General features: G+C 42.0%; 1 protein-coding gene across 2 annotated transcripts in view; it reads right to left on the bottom strand.

The window, feature by feature from the left end:
• The window catches only part of LOC122815124 (gastrula zinc finger protein XlCGF26.1-like), a 451,177-nt gene that overhangs the window by 367,245 nt on the left and 66,854 nt on the right, over positions 1-17,078 (bottom strand). Inside the window, exon 2 of one of the 2 annotated variants that reach the window (XM_044087374.1) lies at positions 14,209-14,351. The exons of the other annotated variant lie outside the window; for it this stretch is intronic. Within the exon in view, the coding sequence (XP_043943309.1) occupies positions 14,209-14,253 (45 nt within the window). The 5' untranslated portion in view covers positions 14,254-14,351. The remainder of the gene's footprint in view (positions 1-14,208; positions 14,352-17,078) is intronic. 2 annotated transcript variants of the gene reach the window in all.

Genomic DNA, 17,078 nt, shown 5'->3' with positions numbered 1-17,078 from the left:
GTATAAAATTTGGAAATAAAGATGCAAGTAGAATTCAATGGGAAAAACAATACAAAAAAGCAAGAAAGTTTTTTTTCTGGGGAACATATACATTATCATTCAGAAAAAAGGCTTATTTGATAAATTCAGTACTGATTGGGAAAAATAGCATTCTTAGCAAGTATATTTATGTTGCCAGTAGTGTTTAAAAAGGAACTATTGCAGATATGTTTTGTTTAAAAAGGAATTACTGCAGTAAATGTTTTGTTATTGCAGAAATGTTTTGTTTAAAAAGGAATTATTGCAGATATGTTTTGTTTAAAAAGGAATTACTGCAGAAATGTTTTATTATTGCAGAAATGTTTTGTTTAAAAAGGAATTATTGCAGATATGTTTTGTTTAAAAAGGAATTATTGCAGAAATGTTTTATTATTGCAGAAATGTTTTGTTTAAAAAGGAATTATTGCAGAAATGTTTTATTATTGCAGATATGTTTTGTTTAAAAAGGAATTACTGCAGAAATGTTTTATTATTGCAGATATGTTTTGTTTAAAAAGGAATTACTGCAGAAATGCTTTATTATTGCAGAAATGTTTTGTTTAAAAAGGAATTATTGCAGATATGTTTTGTTTAAAAAGGAATTACTGCAGAAATGTTTTATTATTGCAGAAATGTTTTGTTTAAAAAGGAATTATTGCAGATATGTTTTGTTTAAAAAGGAATTATTGCAGAAATGTTTTATTATTGCAGAAATGTTTTGTTTAAAAAGGAATTATTGCAGATATGTTTTCATTTCCTCATTATTTAGTCATTATTTTATTTATATGGGGTTCTAGATTAAACCCAGTAAAACAATGATTTTTTTATGTAACTAAAGGAGGAGGGAGGTTTAGGGTTAATTAACCAGTGATAAACACTGCTGCATCAAATTTGTACAAAGTGTTAAAGGGGACAAATGAAGATCATCTGCCCTAGGGCATTTATAAGCCTAGCCAGAGTGTGTCTGGCTTTCGCCACCCGTTTTAAATTAATTTTGCTGTGCCCTTTTTCGAGGTTAGTATACTGTGCCTCTGTCTAACAGTGACACAGAAGTGATACCCGGGGTAAACCTACGATCTCCCATCCACTCATCAAGATTCCTCTTGAAGAGAGTCAATGAGGGACTCTGCCTAACCTGGACTGGGATTTTATTCCAGAGTGAAGGGAGCCTCTGGGTTATGAATCTGTCCCTCCAGCATGTCCTATTTATTTCAGTGCTGAGGTTCAAGTCTCTCGAGCGGGTAGCTCGATGGGATTTGGATTTTCTGAGGTGCAGCATGTCCATTAATTCCGGGTTGGACATGGCTTTATACGTCAGGCACAGATCGCCTCTTAGCAGGCAGTATGCCACTGAGTAGAGCTGGAGTTTCTTTAACCGGGCAGCATATGGCATCTGTTTGAGCCCTTTGATTCTCTTGATGAGGTACTTTTGGGGTCTTTCCAGTTGCTGCAGGTGTCTGGTAAGGTACATCCCAAAAGGGGCATTGTACTCAATTATGGGCCTGATGAGGGATGAGTAAAGAGGCACGGTGACCTCCCCTGATCTAGATGTGAATCCCTTCATGATTAGGTGGGCTATATAAAATGTTTTTCTAACCACTTTGGCCACGTGGTTTTCAAATGAGAGATTGCTATCAACTTGGGTCCCCAAGTCCCTAATTACTTCTTCCGTACTTAATGGATTACCACCTATGTGGTAATTTGTGGGCACTTTGCTTTTGCCAAAGGGGATGACTATACACTTTTTGGCGTTTAGCTTGAGGCCACGGCTCTGGCACCAGTTGTCTGTTTCTATGAGGCCCTTTTGTTGGATGCTTGTGTCGGCTGGAGAGTCGATTATGGCACCCAGTTTGCAGTCATCTGCGAACTTGGTCAGCCACAGTCCTTCCGTGTTGGCCCGTACCTCCAAGAAATATATACTGAACAAGAGAGGTCCCAGGACTGAGTCTTGTGGGACGCCACTTGTAACTGGTTTGGAGTCTGACTCGGCTCCAGCAATTCTAACCATGTGGGTTCTGTCCTTGAGCCAGTTTGCAACCCATCTAGTGACATAGGCTCACCAGCTTAAATATAAACCCCTATCTATAATGCCCGAGTGGGGTATTGTATTGAAGGCTTTTGCTAGGTCCAGGTAGGCTGTGTGGACCACCTTCCCCTTGTCAATGGCCTTGATGACTGTTTCAAAGAAATCGACCAGGTTTAAGAGGCAGGATCTCCCCTTAACAAAGCCGAACTTAGTAGGATCCAGTGTCTGTAGGTCCCCAATATCTTTATTTATAAGGTCCATGATGATCCGTTCCATAGCTTGCAGACCAAGCTAGTCAGGCTTATGGGACGATAGTTTCCAGGATCCGTTGATGCACCACCTTTGTGGAGAGGGACCACCGTTGCTGTACACCACTCTTTGGGTACATATCCTGTAGTAAGGCTGAGATTGAACAGTAGTTTTATGTTTGGGTTTAGCTCTTCTTGGAGTTCATGTAGGACGCAGCCTGGGACACCGTCTGGTCCCATTGATGCTGTGTTTTTTGCTTTGGAGAGGGCGGCTCTTACCTAAGCATCTGAGATGTCAGGGGGGCAGCACTCTGCTGGGATAGATATTTGCCCTTTTGGTGGGGGGGGGGGTTGCGCTGAACCTGCCAGCTAGGATGTTGACAATATCTGTGGGTTCGGTGTATTTTTTGTCATTTTGGACTATTTCTGAGCATATCTGGGAATTCCCACCCAGGTTCCTAACATAACTAAAGAAAGCCTTGTGATTATCCTTAGTGTCCTGTGCAATTTTTCTCTCGAAGCTGGCCTTAGACGATTTTATGAGTGCCCATAGTTTTTTGCTAATACTGATCAGAGATGCCTTCCCTTTTTGGGATTTTGCTCTATCATGTAGTAGCTTCCTCCTTCTATTGTATAGTTTGTCTATGGCTGGGATCCACCAGACAGGACGTCTGCCTTTGGAGGATTGGGTCTTGGTTTTATTTGGGACTGCATGATCCATGCATTCCTGAAGGTGTTCATAGAATGTGTTTATAAAGGATTCTGCGGTCTGGGCCATATTTTCCACAGGCCCAGGGGCTTTGAAGGATTCCACCTCGGTTTTGAGGAGTGTGAAATTTGCTTTAGAGAAGTTTTTCACTGTGGTTTTCTGGGCAGGGGGTGGGGTCGGGATGTGAATATCCAGTGAGATTAGTTTATGGTCTGATCTTAACAGTGAGGGATACACTTCTGGTCTGGAGCATAGAGTCCCCATGTTGGTGATGATCAGGTCTAGTATGTTTTCCCCTCTTGTGGGAGTGGTAACAAGTTGTTCCATAGCATTTGAGCTTATAAATTCTAGGAACCTTTGGGCGAGGGTGTTGGAGCTAGAGTAATGCTCCCAGTCTATGTTTGGGTAGTTGAAGTCGCCCAATATAATGGTGTTTGGAGAGACCTTCATATTTTCCAGTGTTCTCAGGAAGGCTGAGTGGAGTTCCTGGGTTTGGGAGGGTGGTCTGTAGCAGTCTATAAACTGGAAGGCAGTTTTACCCACTGTTAGTTGCACATGGATAGTCTCTGATGCTTCGTGCTGTGCCACCAACCTGGAGGTGTGGGTATCATTGACGAATATTGATCCCCCTCCTTTTGTGGTTCGGTCCAAGTTTTGGGGCCGAAAAGCATGGTATGAGGTATAACCTGGTAGTGCTGGGGTGCTCTCGGGAGCCTTGAACCAGGTTTTTGTTACTGCACAGATATCGATGTTCTCCATGCTAAGGAGAGTTTCGAGTGCATGCATCTTGAGGTTTAGACTTCTGGCGTTGAGTAGCATTACTCTTAGCTTCTTATCCCTTGTGATACCTATGGAAGTGGGTTTGTCTTTTGAGCCTTGCCTAAAAAAGTCACTATGGGGGTAGCAAGAGCCTTTGCCAATATCCGAAAACCCAGGAATGATAGGTGCAAGCCGTCCCTAGCGAAGCATCGTGGCTTGTCGAGCATATCATCTCAGGCTGACAGTCATTGGATCCCCTTTGAATGACACCAATACTTAAGCCAATTGTTGAAATTGATCATCTTGTCTTCATATTGTGGCATCATTCTTGGTGAGGGTAAGATGCTACTCAAGGTCAGGGTCATACCGGCCTGGGCTACATGCTCAGAGAGCTCCTCTAGGTCTCTTTTCATGTAGTCCAGGGAGGTACGTCTCAGGTCATTCACACCAGCATGGACAATGACTGAGTCATATTTGTACTTGCCTTGGAGTGACCTGAGTGCTTGTGTTATGTGGCGGATCCTAGCGTCCAACAGGCAGCTCACCATGACCTTCTCTTTGTTCAGCCTGGTGAGCGGGACGTCAGTGTGCCTGATGATAGAGTCACCTATTACAAGTGTATCAGGTGTGTTGTTTAGCCTTAAGGGCTGTGACTGTTTGGCACACTGGCTTTGTGAGCTATGTGTTGCACGTGTTTTGTTTTGGGGTAGCGGTTGCTTGGGTGTCTGCTTTGGAGGTCTCTGCTGCTTAGGCAGATTTTTATTTAGAGCCTCCGAGTATGTTTTTGTGTGTTTATGTGTTTGGTTTGCTGTCGAGGTAGGTCTATGTGAGACTGGAATTGTAGTGAGTGTGGTTTCCTTTTCCTCCTGACTGGTTACGCCAGTACTGAGTTGAGAGAGCTTAGCCTCTAGTTTGGCTATACGGTTGAATCTCTCACATGTGTTGGAATTTGTTGGGAGGAGGAGAGGGTTGTCTGTGTACATGAGGCAGTTGTAACATTGCCTCAAGATTCCCAGATTCACCAGCTGGACCGGAAAGGAGATTGACAACTGACCTTTGGACATGCTAGAATAGTATTGGGAATTCCTTTATAATTGAAAAAAAAGGGCCAATGGGGAACAAGGTACTCAAGGGGAGTTTGTGAGGGTGAAGTGCTTTTAATTTTTTAGTGCTGACTTATATAATTGCTTTAGTGAGCAAGTGCCAGGTAACTTAAATGCAATGTGCTACAGGTAACTTAAATGCAAAAACAACACACAGTAACTTTCATTCAAGTGAAACAAGGAAATAAGTACAGTAAGCAATGCAGATATCACTAGGGATCCACAGAAGCGCTGAAAAGCCATGTTTTAGGTGGAATTAGCGTTTCAGGGAAATAAGCAAACAAACAACAAGCATACAAACAAAGCTAGATTCAGCAGGCCTGGATCTAGTCTATGCTACAGCAAACAAGGTGTACCAGTTTCAGTAAGAAACAGTTCAAATATGCAGGCACTATAAGCCTTTAACCAGATATTCCCAGCTCAGAAGGGCAGAGTCTAGCCTCTCCTCCCACAAGAGTGCAGACCACGAACCTTCTTAATGTAAAATAACTGGCCTGAAGCCCAAGTGCTTAAACCAGAACTAATACACTTTTAGAATAACAGACACTGAGCCCTCAATCAGCAGTTCCCAACTTAGAAGGATGTAAGCTACCTGTCCTGCCACTACAGTGCAGACCACAAACCTTCTTAATGTAAAACAACTGGTCTGAAGCCCAAGTGCTTAAACTAAAAGGCTTAGAATGAGTTACACCAAGCAGTAATAAATACAACTAAGTACTTTTAAGATGATGCAAAAGCAAGTATGATAAAGTTGGGAGTGTGGTAAAATAGAGTTAAAGGGAAAAAGAGTGTACAAATAAAGAACTAAAATCTTACCAAGAAGAATTTTTTTTGTGGAAAATAAAAGTTGATTATACAGAAAAAGAAAACTATGGTATATGAACGTAATTAAATAAACAAACATTACTATGTAAAACCAGAGGAAAATATAACAGATGAAAACAATTAAAGCTATAAAATATGAGAAGGAAATGGTATAATCAGAAAGTAGAATGTCAAGATTGTGGAGACTGGTAGTAGATAAAGTGTCAGTAAAAGGAGAGATGCCATATAAGAAAAGTGACAGAATAGGTTTACATTGTCAAGAAGAAACTATGGAAAATGTTTTTTGAAATGTAAAAGAGTAAAAAAAAAAAAGTTATGGGGGAAACTATGTAAAGAAGATTTTTTGAAGATATAAAAGAAATGGATAAAATAAACATGGATAGGATTAAATATGGATATAAGAACAGAAATAAAGAATATGCTAAAAGAACAAAGACAAGGTTATTTTATTTTATATGAGTTATATGGAAAGAAAGAATAAATAAAGTTATGTTTAACGGTAAAGGGATTCTTAACAACCATATTAAGTAAAAATCAGATGGTGGTTATGGAAAAAGGAGTGTTGATCTAAAAGGGATAAAAATTTAGCATGACTGTAAAGGATATTATGAATATGTGTAAACAGATTTGTATATTTATAGATTTGTACATATGTAAATGTGTAAATATACTGTAAATAAGAGTTATTTTTATATATAAAAGGACCCTTACTTTTTTGATAGGTGCTTTGGGATCTTTTACACTCACCTAAGCTACCACCAACTCAGGCAGATGGAGTCTGCCTTTTTGTCACTTAGGACCAGCCCTTTAAGTTTTGAAGTGCTAATATTAGGTGTTATACTTCATATACAAGCCTTGTAAATAATACAAAATATAAAATGCAATATATCTCAGTTTACAGTTATTAATATCACTTTATCTGGGTTCATTTGAAAAACATTAGTACAAGGAACCTTTTCCAATTTGTATAAAATGAAAAAAATGTTAATGTGGTAATACCCCTTCAACGCCTATGTAAGCAACTTCATCCCTCCAGTCCTTACGTATTACCTCAATGGTCATGCAGCACAAAGTGGCCTTGCAAAAATAGTGATCCCATAGCGGCTAAGAAAATATTAACAGCTTAACAATAGGCACATTTTTTGACAAACTATAGCTGACAAAAGCTGATTATTATAAAGACCTCTAACAGAGTGTAAGAAGAGCGTTATTCTCTGTACTATCCATCTCACAACATCCTTTGTATATAAACTTTTATTTCTTATAGTTCCTGCTGTATTACATCTTACAACATGTAATATGTAGTAAAATGTCATTTTATAGCCTTAAGCTTTTGTTCCTGGGCTTCCACTGCAAATGGTTTCACCCAGATGGACTATCCCAGTTAAACAAACAAATAAATGAATAAAGATCTTCTACATGATGTGTCTTACTGAACGATCCCTTCCTTATAGCAGCAAATGTTCTGGAATAATGTATGTATGTATGTATGCATGCATGCATGTTTGCTTACCAGGGTAGTGCACTGATCAAAACTGATATTTTTCAGGTTCAGCATGGGTTAGAAAGTACAGTTTTGTACCTACCATAAATGTAGATGTCCGATAGGAATGCATCTGCAGTCCTCACAAATGGGTTGTCCTGTCGTCAGGCAGCCCTTCGGTCAGCCGGATTCCAAAGTCTGGGTCTGGCTTCGGCTGGTGTCGCACTTCACCCGACGTCATAGCTGCAGTTCTTCGGGTATAAAGGCATCAGCCGACGCCATTTTCCTCAGTGTTTCTTGCCCCAGATGCCAGGTGCCCTCTTGGATGGCTAAATTTGGATAAATGCCAATGTTTCCAAATAGTAGAGAGCAAACACATAAAATAAGCATGTATGTACATATATACAAACAAATACACCATAATAGATCCCCCCCAAGCTAGCTGAAAGATGGCAAATACCCTAGGAGTACCACAGAGGGGAAGGTGGGTGGGTAATCCTGACTGCAGATTCATTCCTATCGGACATCTACATTTATGGTAGGTACAAAACTGTACTATGTCCTTCAAGGATGCATCTGCAGTCCTCACAAATGGGTAGAATACCATAGCCAAACTAGGGGAGGAGGAATGAAGAGAGATTATGGTGCAGTTAGGATCCCTTGCAAAACAGCAGTGGCAAACCCTGCTCGGGATCTAGAGTATAGAGGTAAATTATAATGCTTGGCAAATGTATGCACGGAGGTCCAAGTAGCAGCCTCTATAATGTCCTTGGTAGCCACTCCTCGTAAGAAAGCTGTGGTAGTGGCTGTAGCCCTTGTAGAGTGAGGCCTGATGTTTTCTGGAGTTTTCTTTCCATGGTAAGAGTAACAAAATCTAATGCAATTTCCTATCCAGAAGCTGGTCAGTTTTTCTATAGCACTTGGTCCTGTCCAGGTAGTAGCGTAATTGTCTATGCACATCCAAGGTATGCAACAGTCTTTCTCCCTTGTTCTGTGGGTTGGGGAAGAATGTAGGTAGATGGATAGCCTGGTTTAAAGACACTCTGGATACCACCTTGGGCATAAATGTAGGATTTGTTCTCATGGACACTCTGTCTTGATGGAAGATCAGGAAGGGTTGCACTGCCATCAATGCCTGTAGTTCGGAAACCCTTCTTGCTGAGGTGATTGCCAGCAGGAAAGCAGTCTTCCAGGATAAGTATTGTAATTCTGCTGTTGCTGCTGGTTCGAAAGGAGGAAGTGTCAATTTTTCTAGCACAAAGTTCAAGTCCCATGCTGGCAATGGTGGTTTCCTAGGAGGTTTTACATTTTTAATTCCCCTCAGAAACTGCCTGAGCAGAGGATGTGGGAAGACAGGGGGATCCAAGCTGTATTCTGCCGAAATAGCTGAAGCGTGTATCTTGATGGAGGAATAGGACAGGCCTGTATGGAAGAGCTCTGCCAAGTACTCCAGGATGTTGGCTATGTTTACCAGTGACACATCTTTTCCCTGTGCAGTACTCCAAATGAGATATCTTTTCCATTTTGCTGCATAATTCTTTCTTGTTGAAGGTCTGCGAGCCTCAAGGATAATGTCTTTAACCCTTTGGGATAAATTTGGGTTAGTTGCTCTTATGTAATGTTCCAGGCAGTCAGCTGCGGAGTTTTCAGGTTTGGATGCAGGATGTTGTAGCTGTTCTGTGTTAACAGCAATGGGATCAGGGGTAGTGTCCACATTTGTTCCCGAGACATGCTCCTCAGTAATGGGTACCAATGTTGTCTTGGCCAATCTGGAGCTATCAGAATGATCCTTGGACGTTCCTCTTTGATCTTCAATAGCACCTTGTGCATCAAAGGAAGTGGTGGGAATGCATATGCTGTCAGGCCTTTCCAACTGAAAGATAGGGAGTCCACCTTCCAAGCAAGTGGGTGGTACGTCCTTGTGCAAAATTTCTTGAGCTGGTGATTGAGTGGGGATGCAAATAAGTCTATTTGTGGTAGTCCCCATTTTCTCGTGATGGCTTTGAATATGTCCGGGTGTAGCATCCATTCGTGGGCATCCGTGGTAGTTCTGCTTAATATGTCTGCTAGAATGTTTTCTTTTCCCGGTACAAAAATTGCTTGTAACTGAATGTTGTAACTCAGAGCCACATTCCATAGGTCCAGTGCCATCCGGCATAGAGGGTATGAATGTGTGCCTCCCTGTTTGTTGATGTACCACATCACTGTGGTGTTGTCTGTCCTTATCATCAACTGTCCTTCTTGGAGGAATGGTCTGAATGTCTGAATTGCCAGTTTTACTGCCAGCATTTCCTTTAGATTTATGTGCAGGTGCAGCTGATCTTGAGTCCATAGGCCTTGTATGCACTTGTCGAGCATGTGGGCCCCCCAACCGAGGTCTGAAGCGTCCGTTGTGATGGTTTGGCTTGGTTGAATGCTGCAGAAGGGCAAACCTGTGTTTGATTGACAGGCCTGAGCCCACCATAGGAACTCTTGCTTCAGGCATGGTATCAGTGGAATTTTGGTTTCCAGGCTGTGTCTGTGTTGAGACCATAAATTCTTCAGGTACCACTGTAGCTTTCTCATGTGCAGTCTGGCATGAGGGACCAGAATTATGCAGGATGCCATGAAGCCCAGGGCTTGCAGTACTTTTCTTGCTGTTAGATGGTTCTGCTTTGTTAATGCCAAGAAGTAGAGAGGAAGTTGTTCTTGTTTTTCTACAGTTAGGAATGCCATCTGTTTTGATGTGTCCAGCTCTGCACCTAGAAAGGTTATTCTTTGGGATGGTAGCAGCCTTGACTTTTTCATATTGACTGTATATCCCATGGCTTGTAGCAAGTAAATGACTCTTTGTAAGTCTTCTGTTAGCTTGTTTTTGTTGTCCGCTTGTATCAGGCAGTCGTCCAGGTATGGATAAATTTGGATTCCCTGAAGTCTGCAATGAGCGATTACTGATGCCAGGCATTTCGTGAACACTCTGGGCGCAGTAGATAAGCCAAAGGGCAATGCTGAGAATTGATAATGCTCTGATCCTGCAAGAAATCTGAGGTATCTTCTGCAATTTGGTCGTATGGGGACGTGCAGGTATGCCTCCTTGAGATCTAGAGTTACCAGCCAAGACTCCTTGCCCAGCATGGGAAGAAGCTGCTGTAGGGTCAGCATTTTGAATTTTGGAACAATGAGGAATGTGTTCAAAGCGGACAGGTCGAGAATAGGCCTCCATTTTTTCTCTTTTCTTGGTACCAGGAAGAGTCTGGAGTAAAATCCCTTTCCTTGTTCCATAGATGGTACCTTTTCCACAGCTCTCATTTTTACTAATTGAGCAATTTGTTTTAGAGCTTCTGTCTTTTGATTTGGTGGTAGGTTTGGCATTCCTCTTTTTCCTGGTAGAGTATGGAAATGAAACCTGTAACCTTGGTCTATAGTTTGCAAAATCCACTTGTCCCTTGTGATGTAGTGCCAGTTTTTTGAAAATAAGGCTAGCTTCCCGCCTAAGGGTGCTGCTATCTGTTCCCTGGTAGGCGGTGCCAGAGCCAAGTCACTGTGATTGTCCTGTAGCAGTGGTAGCAACTGCGTCTGTGCCTCGCTGGTTGTTGCCCTGCCACTGTCGTCCCCGGTAGGCACCCCTGGATTGATTTCTGCCTCTTGAACGCCTATTCCTGCCTCTCTGTGCCTTAGAGGAGTCTGGAAAGGACCAATTTTTGGAGGGCCAGTTCCTGCTAAACCTAGGAGGTTGGACCTGTAAGAAATCTTTCACTGTTTGTACAGATTTTGCCTTCTCTTCCATTTTCTTCAGTACCTGCTGAGCAGGAGAACCAAATAAATTGACCTTATCCATGGGAGCATCTAATAGTTTTGATTTGACATGATCCGGCAAGGCCTGTTCTTTCAACCATGCATGCCTTCTGATAACTGTGCCAGTCATGGCTGATCTAAAGGAAGCCTCCAGTGCATCATAGCCGCATTTTAAGGAATGGTTACTAACCTGCTGAATGTTATGCACCATTTCCAGAACATATTTCTTATCTAAAGAATCATCAGAGGACAGTTTCTTAGTTAACTGATCAAGCATAAACTCCTGATATTGGATCATATGAAACTGACAGTTCAAGGCCCTAGCTGACAGAGTAGCAGAGGTGTATACCTTTTTACCCCATCTCTCTAAGGACCTGGATTCCCTTTCAGAGGGGAGGGGATTTTTAACAGAGGTAGAAGCTACTGCCTTAGGCCCCTGGGAGATAGTCTCGGGATCTGCAAAAGGAGCCTTGTATAAATGGTAATGTGTGTCCGGGACCCTGTAGAACCTATCGGGCTTAGCAGGGGCTGGAGGTAAAGAATCAGGAGCAGTACAAGCATCATTAAATGCATCATCTACAACAGAAAGAACCGGAGGTATAGCTAAAGGCCTATGTTGTGGTAAATGCAAAAAAGTCCTAAGCCTTTTCCTGGAGTCTGAGAAATCTTGACCCTGCCACTGAAATTGCTCCCTCATGGCATGTAAGGTTTCCCCAAAGGAAAATTCCTCAGGTGGAGAGGCAGAAGGAATCGACTCTTCAGCATCAGAGTCTTCGTAGGGAGAGAAAGGAGCCTCTGGATGGTCTGTAATTTCTGAATCGTCAGAGGAATCATCCGTGGACACTGGCTCAGGGGGCTCTGCTCTAGGTCATTTTTCTGGAGGAGGTTGAGAGGCCCTGTCTGGATGAGGTTGGGATCCCCTTATTAAAGAGATGAGATCCTCTGCCAAAGAAAGCATTTGGGAACTGGAGCCTGTGAGAAGGGGGCTTAACAGGCACAGATTTAGTAGTTTTGGCTGCTTTAGCCCTGCAAAGGCCTTAATGGACATGGCTGCAGGAGGCCTAGCAGCACCACGTGCAGGGGTTGAAACATCCAAGGGGATAGTGTCCGATAAATCCTGTGAAACCACAACAGCAGGTTGAATTTCAGAGGCCGATTCTACCAGGTTAGAAGAGGCCTTGGTAGAAGGCATGGATTCGGCTGAAGTAAGGACCGCTTGCTCGGTTTCGGCCGAAACCGAGACACTCGCGGTTTGCTTAACCGCGGTTTCGGCCGAAACTGCGGACCGCGAGTGTCGGTACTTTTCTTTGCGTTTTTTGGTAATTCGTGAAGTCGGAGGATCCGACGGCATAATATACACAAAATCAGAGCCGAAAAACTGCTCAGCAAACTCCGACCGACATCTAAGCGTCCGTCGGTTAAAAGAAGCGCAGGATAGACGAGCTGCTACATCGTGGTCTGGGCCTAAACAAGGTAAGCAGTAAGAGTGGAAATCTTTATGAGGTATTTGTTTCCCACAAGTTAAACAGTTATTCACTTTTTCTGACATCGGCTGAGGCAAGAAAGAGTCCCCAATGGGGTACTTAGCTTTTTAGAAGTCTTCGAAGTAGTATTCGGTAGTAGAAATCTCTGGATCTGACCGACCGGCACTTGCGAACAGCTTCTGCTTCGGGCGCCACGCGGCAAGAAAGACTGGGGAAAATGGCGTCGGCTGATGCCTTTATACCCGAAGAACTGCAGCTATGACGTCGGGTGAAGTGCGACACCAGCCGAAGCCAGACCCAGACTTTGGAATCCGGCCGACCGAAGGGCTGCCTGACGACAGGACAACCCATTTGTGAGGACTGCAGATGCATCCTTGAAGGACATCATAAGAACAGACACAAAGTTCAGCTCAAGTGGGGAAAAGATGACAACAATGCAATCAAAAGATCATAAAATCAAAAGCTATGTGGTTAAACTTAATACGTGGCTGTTAAAAAGCAAGAATGCAGGCGTATTCTCCCCAATACAGGTTACAGCTTAAACAGCACTTGCAAAATTGATAAAACTGTTTTTCCGTTAGTGTGTATCCTAATGTAATAATGCATGGCACATGAAATGGAGGCTGAAAATAAAGGAAGGGAGTTCCAAGACAGAAATAAGAAATAGTGGAGAGTTACCTAGGATCACGCAACCTCTACGCAGGCATGAGCATTAGGCTTCCTTGAGATGGTAGTTTTTAAATTAAGGTCTAAAATTGGGGTAACAGCAAGTTCCTTCAGATGGATGGGAAGAGATTGCCAAAGGGTTGGAGCTAAGGTGGGAAAGCAATGCCTGGTACATTTGTCTGTGGTACCAAGGAGTGCAGGACTTGTCTGAGAGCAACGTTAGAGGTTGTTATGAGAATATATATATTCTAGTACTTTGGAAGCTAGAAGGGAGTATATTTGAAGGTGCAGTATTTTAAAAAAGTTGAGCTCTAAGCAGTACATCAGCTTTCTGTTTTTCCCTGGAAACCACTTGGCTTTGAAGCGGGTGAGACTCTTGAGGCGGGAAGTTTGAGATAAAATGAGAAGTTCTGTTGGTGATGGCTTGTAAGTTGTCCAGGTTTTTGGGAGACAGTTGCAATGAGTGAAAGACCATATTCTAAGTTGGGAAAGGAGGCATCCTTTGCTTACTGATATTTCTGGTAGGGATGAAGAGGTAAGGCAAATTTTCTTTGTATTCTTAACTTCAAAATTTCAAATATAATCATACCAGTTCCAAACACACACAGCAAAACTTGGGGGTAGGAGGTTGGTATAATGGTTAAGGTATTCACTTCAAATTCAATTTGATTTGATTCTCACCGTTGGAATGGAAATTGGCTAGGCTTAAAATGGCCCTTACAGCAGCTAGCCTAGTACATAACTATGAACAAATGCAGGCAGAGTTACATACATTTTAAATTGTGACTAACAATACAAGGACATTTCATTTCCAACAATGACTAGTTGACCCCATTTGCACTCCACTTGTCTGTATGACTTCATGAAATATATAGACTATAACTCAATTCAATTCATTGTATACCTTCCTTACTTACCAAAATATGAGAATGCATATCACACCCATATGGAGCACTCTCTTATGCAAGCTTTAAGGCAACAGTGTTAGGTTTATGTAAATTATTTGCAAATGACGTATTGATGTTAAAAGATGAGGAAATTACATATTTCATGCATACTTTATGTGGCCATCTAATTTAAAGTGTTACAGCTTTTTTATGCATGGATGCTTACCCTAAATATCCAGTCTTTTTGGTCATCTTGATCCCAAAGTAACATCCTATGAAGTTAAAGTTCACCGCTTTCGAGTAAGCTGATTACTGCTCCTATGACTTGCAGCACCTTCTGATGACAGACGTCTGGCTGCTCAGAATTATCTATTTGTTTTAATACACTAAATATTAATAACATTAAAATGGCATACATTAAAAAACATCAACTTAAGTACAGTCATTTATGAATGGCACAGTGAATTTCCTTATCAGTTCCCATATACAGAGATGACCCCAAATCCATTTCTATTTCATTAACATTACTTATAATGGCGGTGGATATCCAATAAATCTAATAATCATGTATGAAAGACTAAGGGAGGAAAACTACAGTGCATGTAATATTCTATTCAGCAGGGGAGAGGGTCTGTGCTGCTGACCTGCAGACCCCACACTTAGTAGCTAATCTCTGAACATTCCTGCTCCAACTCTTTACAGTTAACAAATATACTTGTCATTAGGTACCTCCCTTGTTCTACAGACGGTGTTACAGGAGAGAGGGGAAAGCCAGTTAGTGATGTGATAGCTAACTGACTGAAGGTATCTGTGCAGCTGCAATGTTTTTTCCTTAAGACAAATTTGCTACCTCAGCTGACTTTCTACCAGCTGAATATCTGCAAAAGCAGCAAAAGTCATAGCCTATCCCATTTCCATCCTAATAAATAGAACAATTACTGAATGAACTATCCTATCTATCTGGAAAATCTCCCATATCATCCCTCTGCACAAGGGTAGTAACTCTACTGAACTCTCAAACTTTTGCCCAATAGCCTTACTCTCTCCTTTGACAAAAATCATGGAAAAATGCATCCACCGACAACAACTCGACCATCTTCTCCAAAATAACTTACTAGCTAACTGTCAGCATGGTTTTAGGCCATTCCACAGCACCACCACTGCCCTCTTATCCTTTTCTGACTGCATCAACAAAAATCGAAATAACAACACTCTATCCTCTGCACTCTTTATTGATCTCTCAAAAGCCTTCAATATGCTTAACCATTAGTTACTTATGGATATAATTAAATCCCTCTCACTTGATACACAGGCATTACAATGGTTCATATCCTACTTAGGAAACAGAGAACAGGCTGTGCTCTGGGATAATAATCTATCCAAACACCTTCCTGTTACCCTTGGCATCCCTCAAGGCTCTATTTTGGGCCCTTTCCTATTCTCAATTTTTATTAATGACCTAAATATACATATTCCTCAAGCTACCTGCATACAATATGCAGATGATTCAACATTAAATATGCTCCGCTTCTTCCTTATCTGAACTCCAGTCCCTCACCCAAAAAGTATTTAACTTAGTTGAAAACTGGTTCTTACAGCGCTGCCTTCTCCTGTACCCCAAAAAACAAAATGATTGCTCTTCAGTCCTACACTAAAATCCTCACAAATAGACTTCACAGTTGTATCTAATAATGGCACGGTCATATCTCCCGACCCAACCACCAAACTCTTAGGAGTAACAATAGACACCAACCTTAACTTTGACACACACATTAACACTACAATAAAATCAGTTAACAGAAAGCTAGGCTCCCTTTACAGGATTAAACTCTTCCTTACTCCAATAGTTAGAATTATTATTGCCCACATCCATCTGATCTCTACCCTTCTCTATGCCTCACCCATTTATACCAGTCTATCTAAAAACAACCTCAACAAACTGGCAAACTCCTATAATAATATTACCAGATTTGCCACAAGCTCCCCTTTTAGAACCCACCATTGTCACAATCTAAAACAACTTGGATGGCTAGAGCTCCATAATCAACTTCTATTTCACCAACTTATCACCCACAAGACCCTTCATCATCCTAGTAATACTCCAATACTCACTAGCCTTATCACCCCCTACAAAAATCTCACAACCTTATGCTCCGCAAATAAAATACTAGCATCCATTCATAAATCCAACAAGGCTGGGGACTCGCTGTTCTCCAGAACTGTGGGGAAAACCTGGAACTTGCTTCTCAGTGACCTCTCATCTCTTTCCTCTGCACTACTTTTCAAAAAGCAACTTAAAGAATACCTTAAAAAGCAGCGGCTATGCCCGTGCACCAACCCAGACTAATAATCTCCTTTGGTCATATTCACTGTATGCTTATCTCACCACTGCTGCACCATGTCTGCCTTTACTTAGAATCCCCTTCGGTCACATTCACTGTATGCTTATCTCACCACTGCTGCACCATGTCTGCCTTTACTTATAATCCCCTTCGGTCACATTCACTGTATGCTTATCTCACCACTGCTGCACCATGTCTGCCTTTACTTAGAATCCCCTTCGGTCACATTCACTGTATGCTTATCTCACCACTGCTGCACCATGTCTGCCTTTACTTAGAATCCCCTTCGGTCATATTCACTGTATACTTATCTCACCACTGCTGCACCATGTCTGCCTTTACTTATAATCCCCTTCGGTCACATTCACTGTATACTTATCTCACCACTGCTGCACCATGTCTGCCTTTACTTAGAATCCCCTTCGGTCATATTCACTGTATACTTATCTCACCACTGCTGCACCATGTCTGCCTTTACTTATAATCCCCTTCGGTCACATTCACTGTATACTTATCTCACCACTGCTGCACCATGTCTGCCTTTACTTAGAATCCCCTTCGGTCACATTCACTGTATGCTTATCTCACCACTGCTGCACCATGTCTGCCTTTACTTATAATCTCCTTCGGTCACATTCACTGTATGCTTATCTCACCACTGCTGCACCATGTCTGCCTTTACTTATAATCTCCTTCGGTCACATTCACTGTATACTTATCTCACCACTGCTGCACCATGTCTGCCTTTACTTAT

This window comes from Protopterus annectens, chromosome 11.part0 (assembly GCF_019279795.1).
Source record: "Protopterus annectens isolate FY-2018-M chromosome 11.part0, PAN1.0, whole genome shotgun sequence".
Classification (NCBI taxonomy): Eukaryota; Metazoa; Chordata; order Ceratodontiformes; family Protopteridae; genus Protopterus; species Protopterus annectens.
The sequence above is the reverse complement of the archived record's forward strand: the minus strand, read 5'-3'. Positions and strand labels throughout refer to the sequence as shown.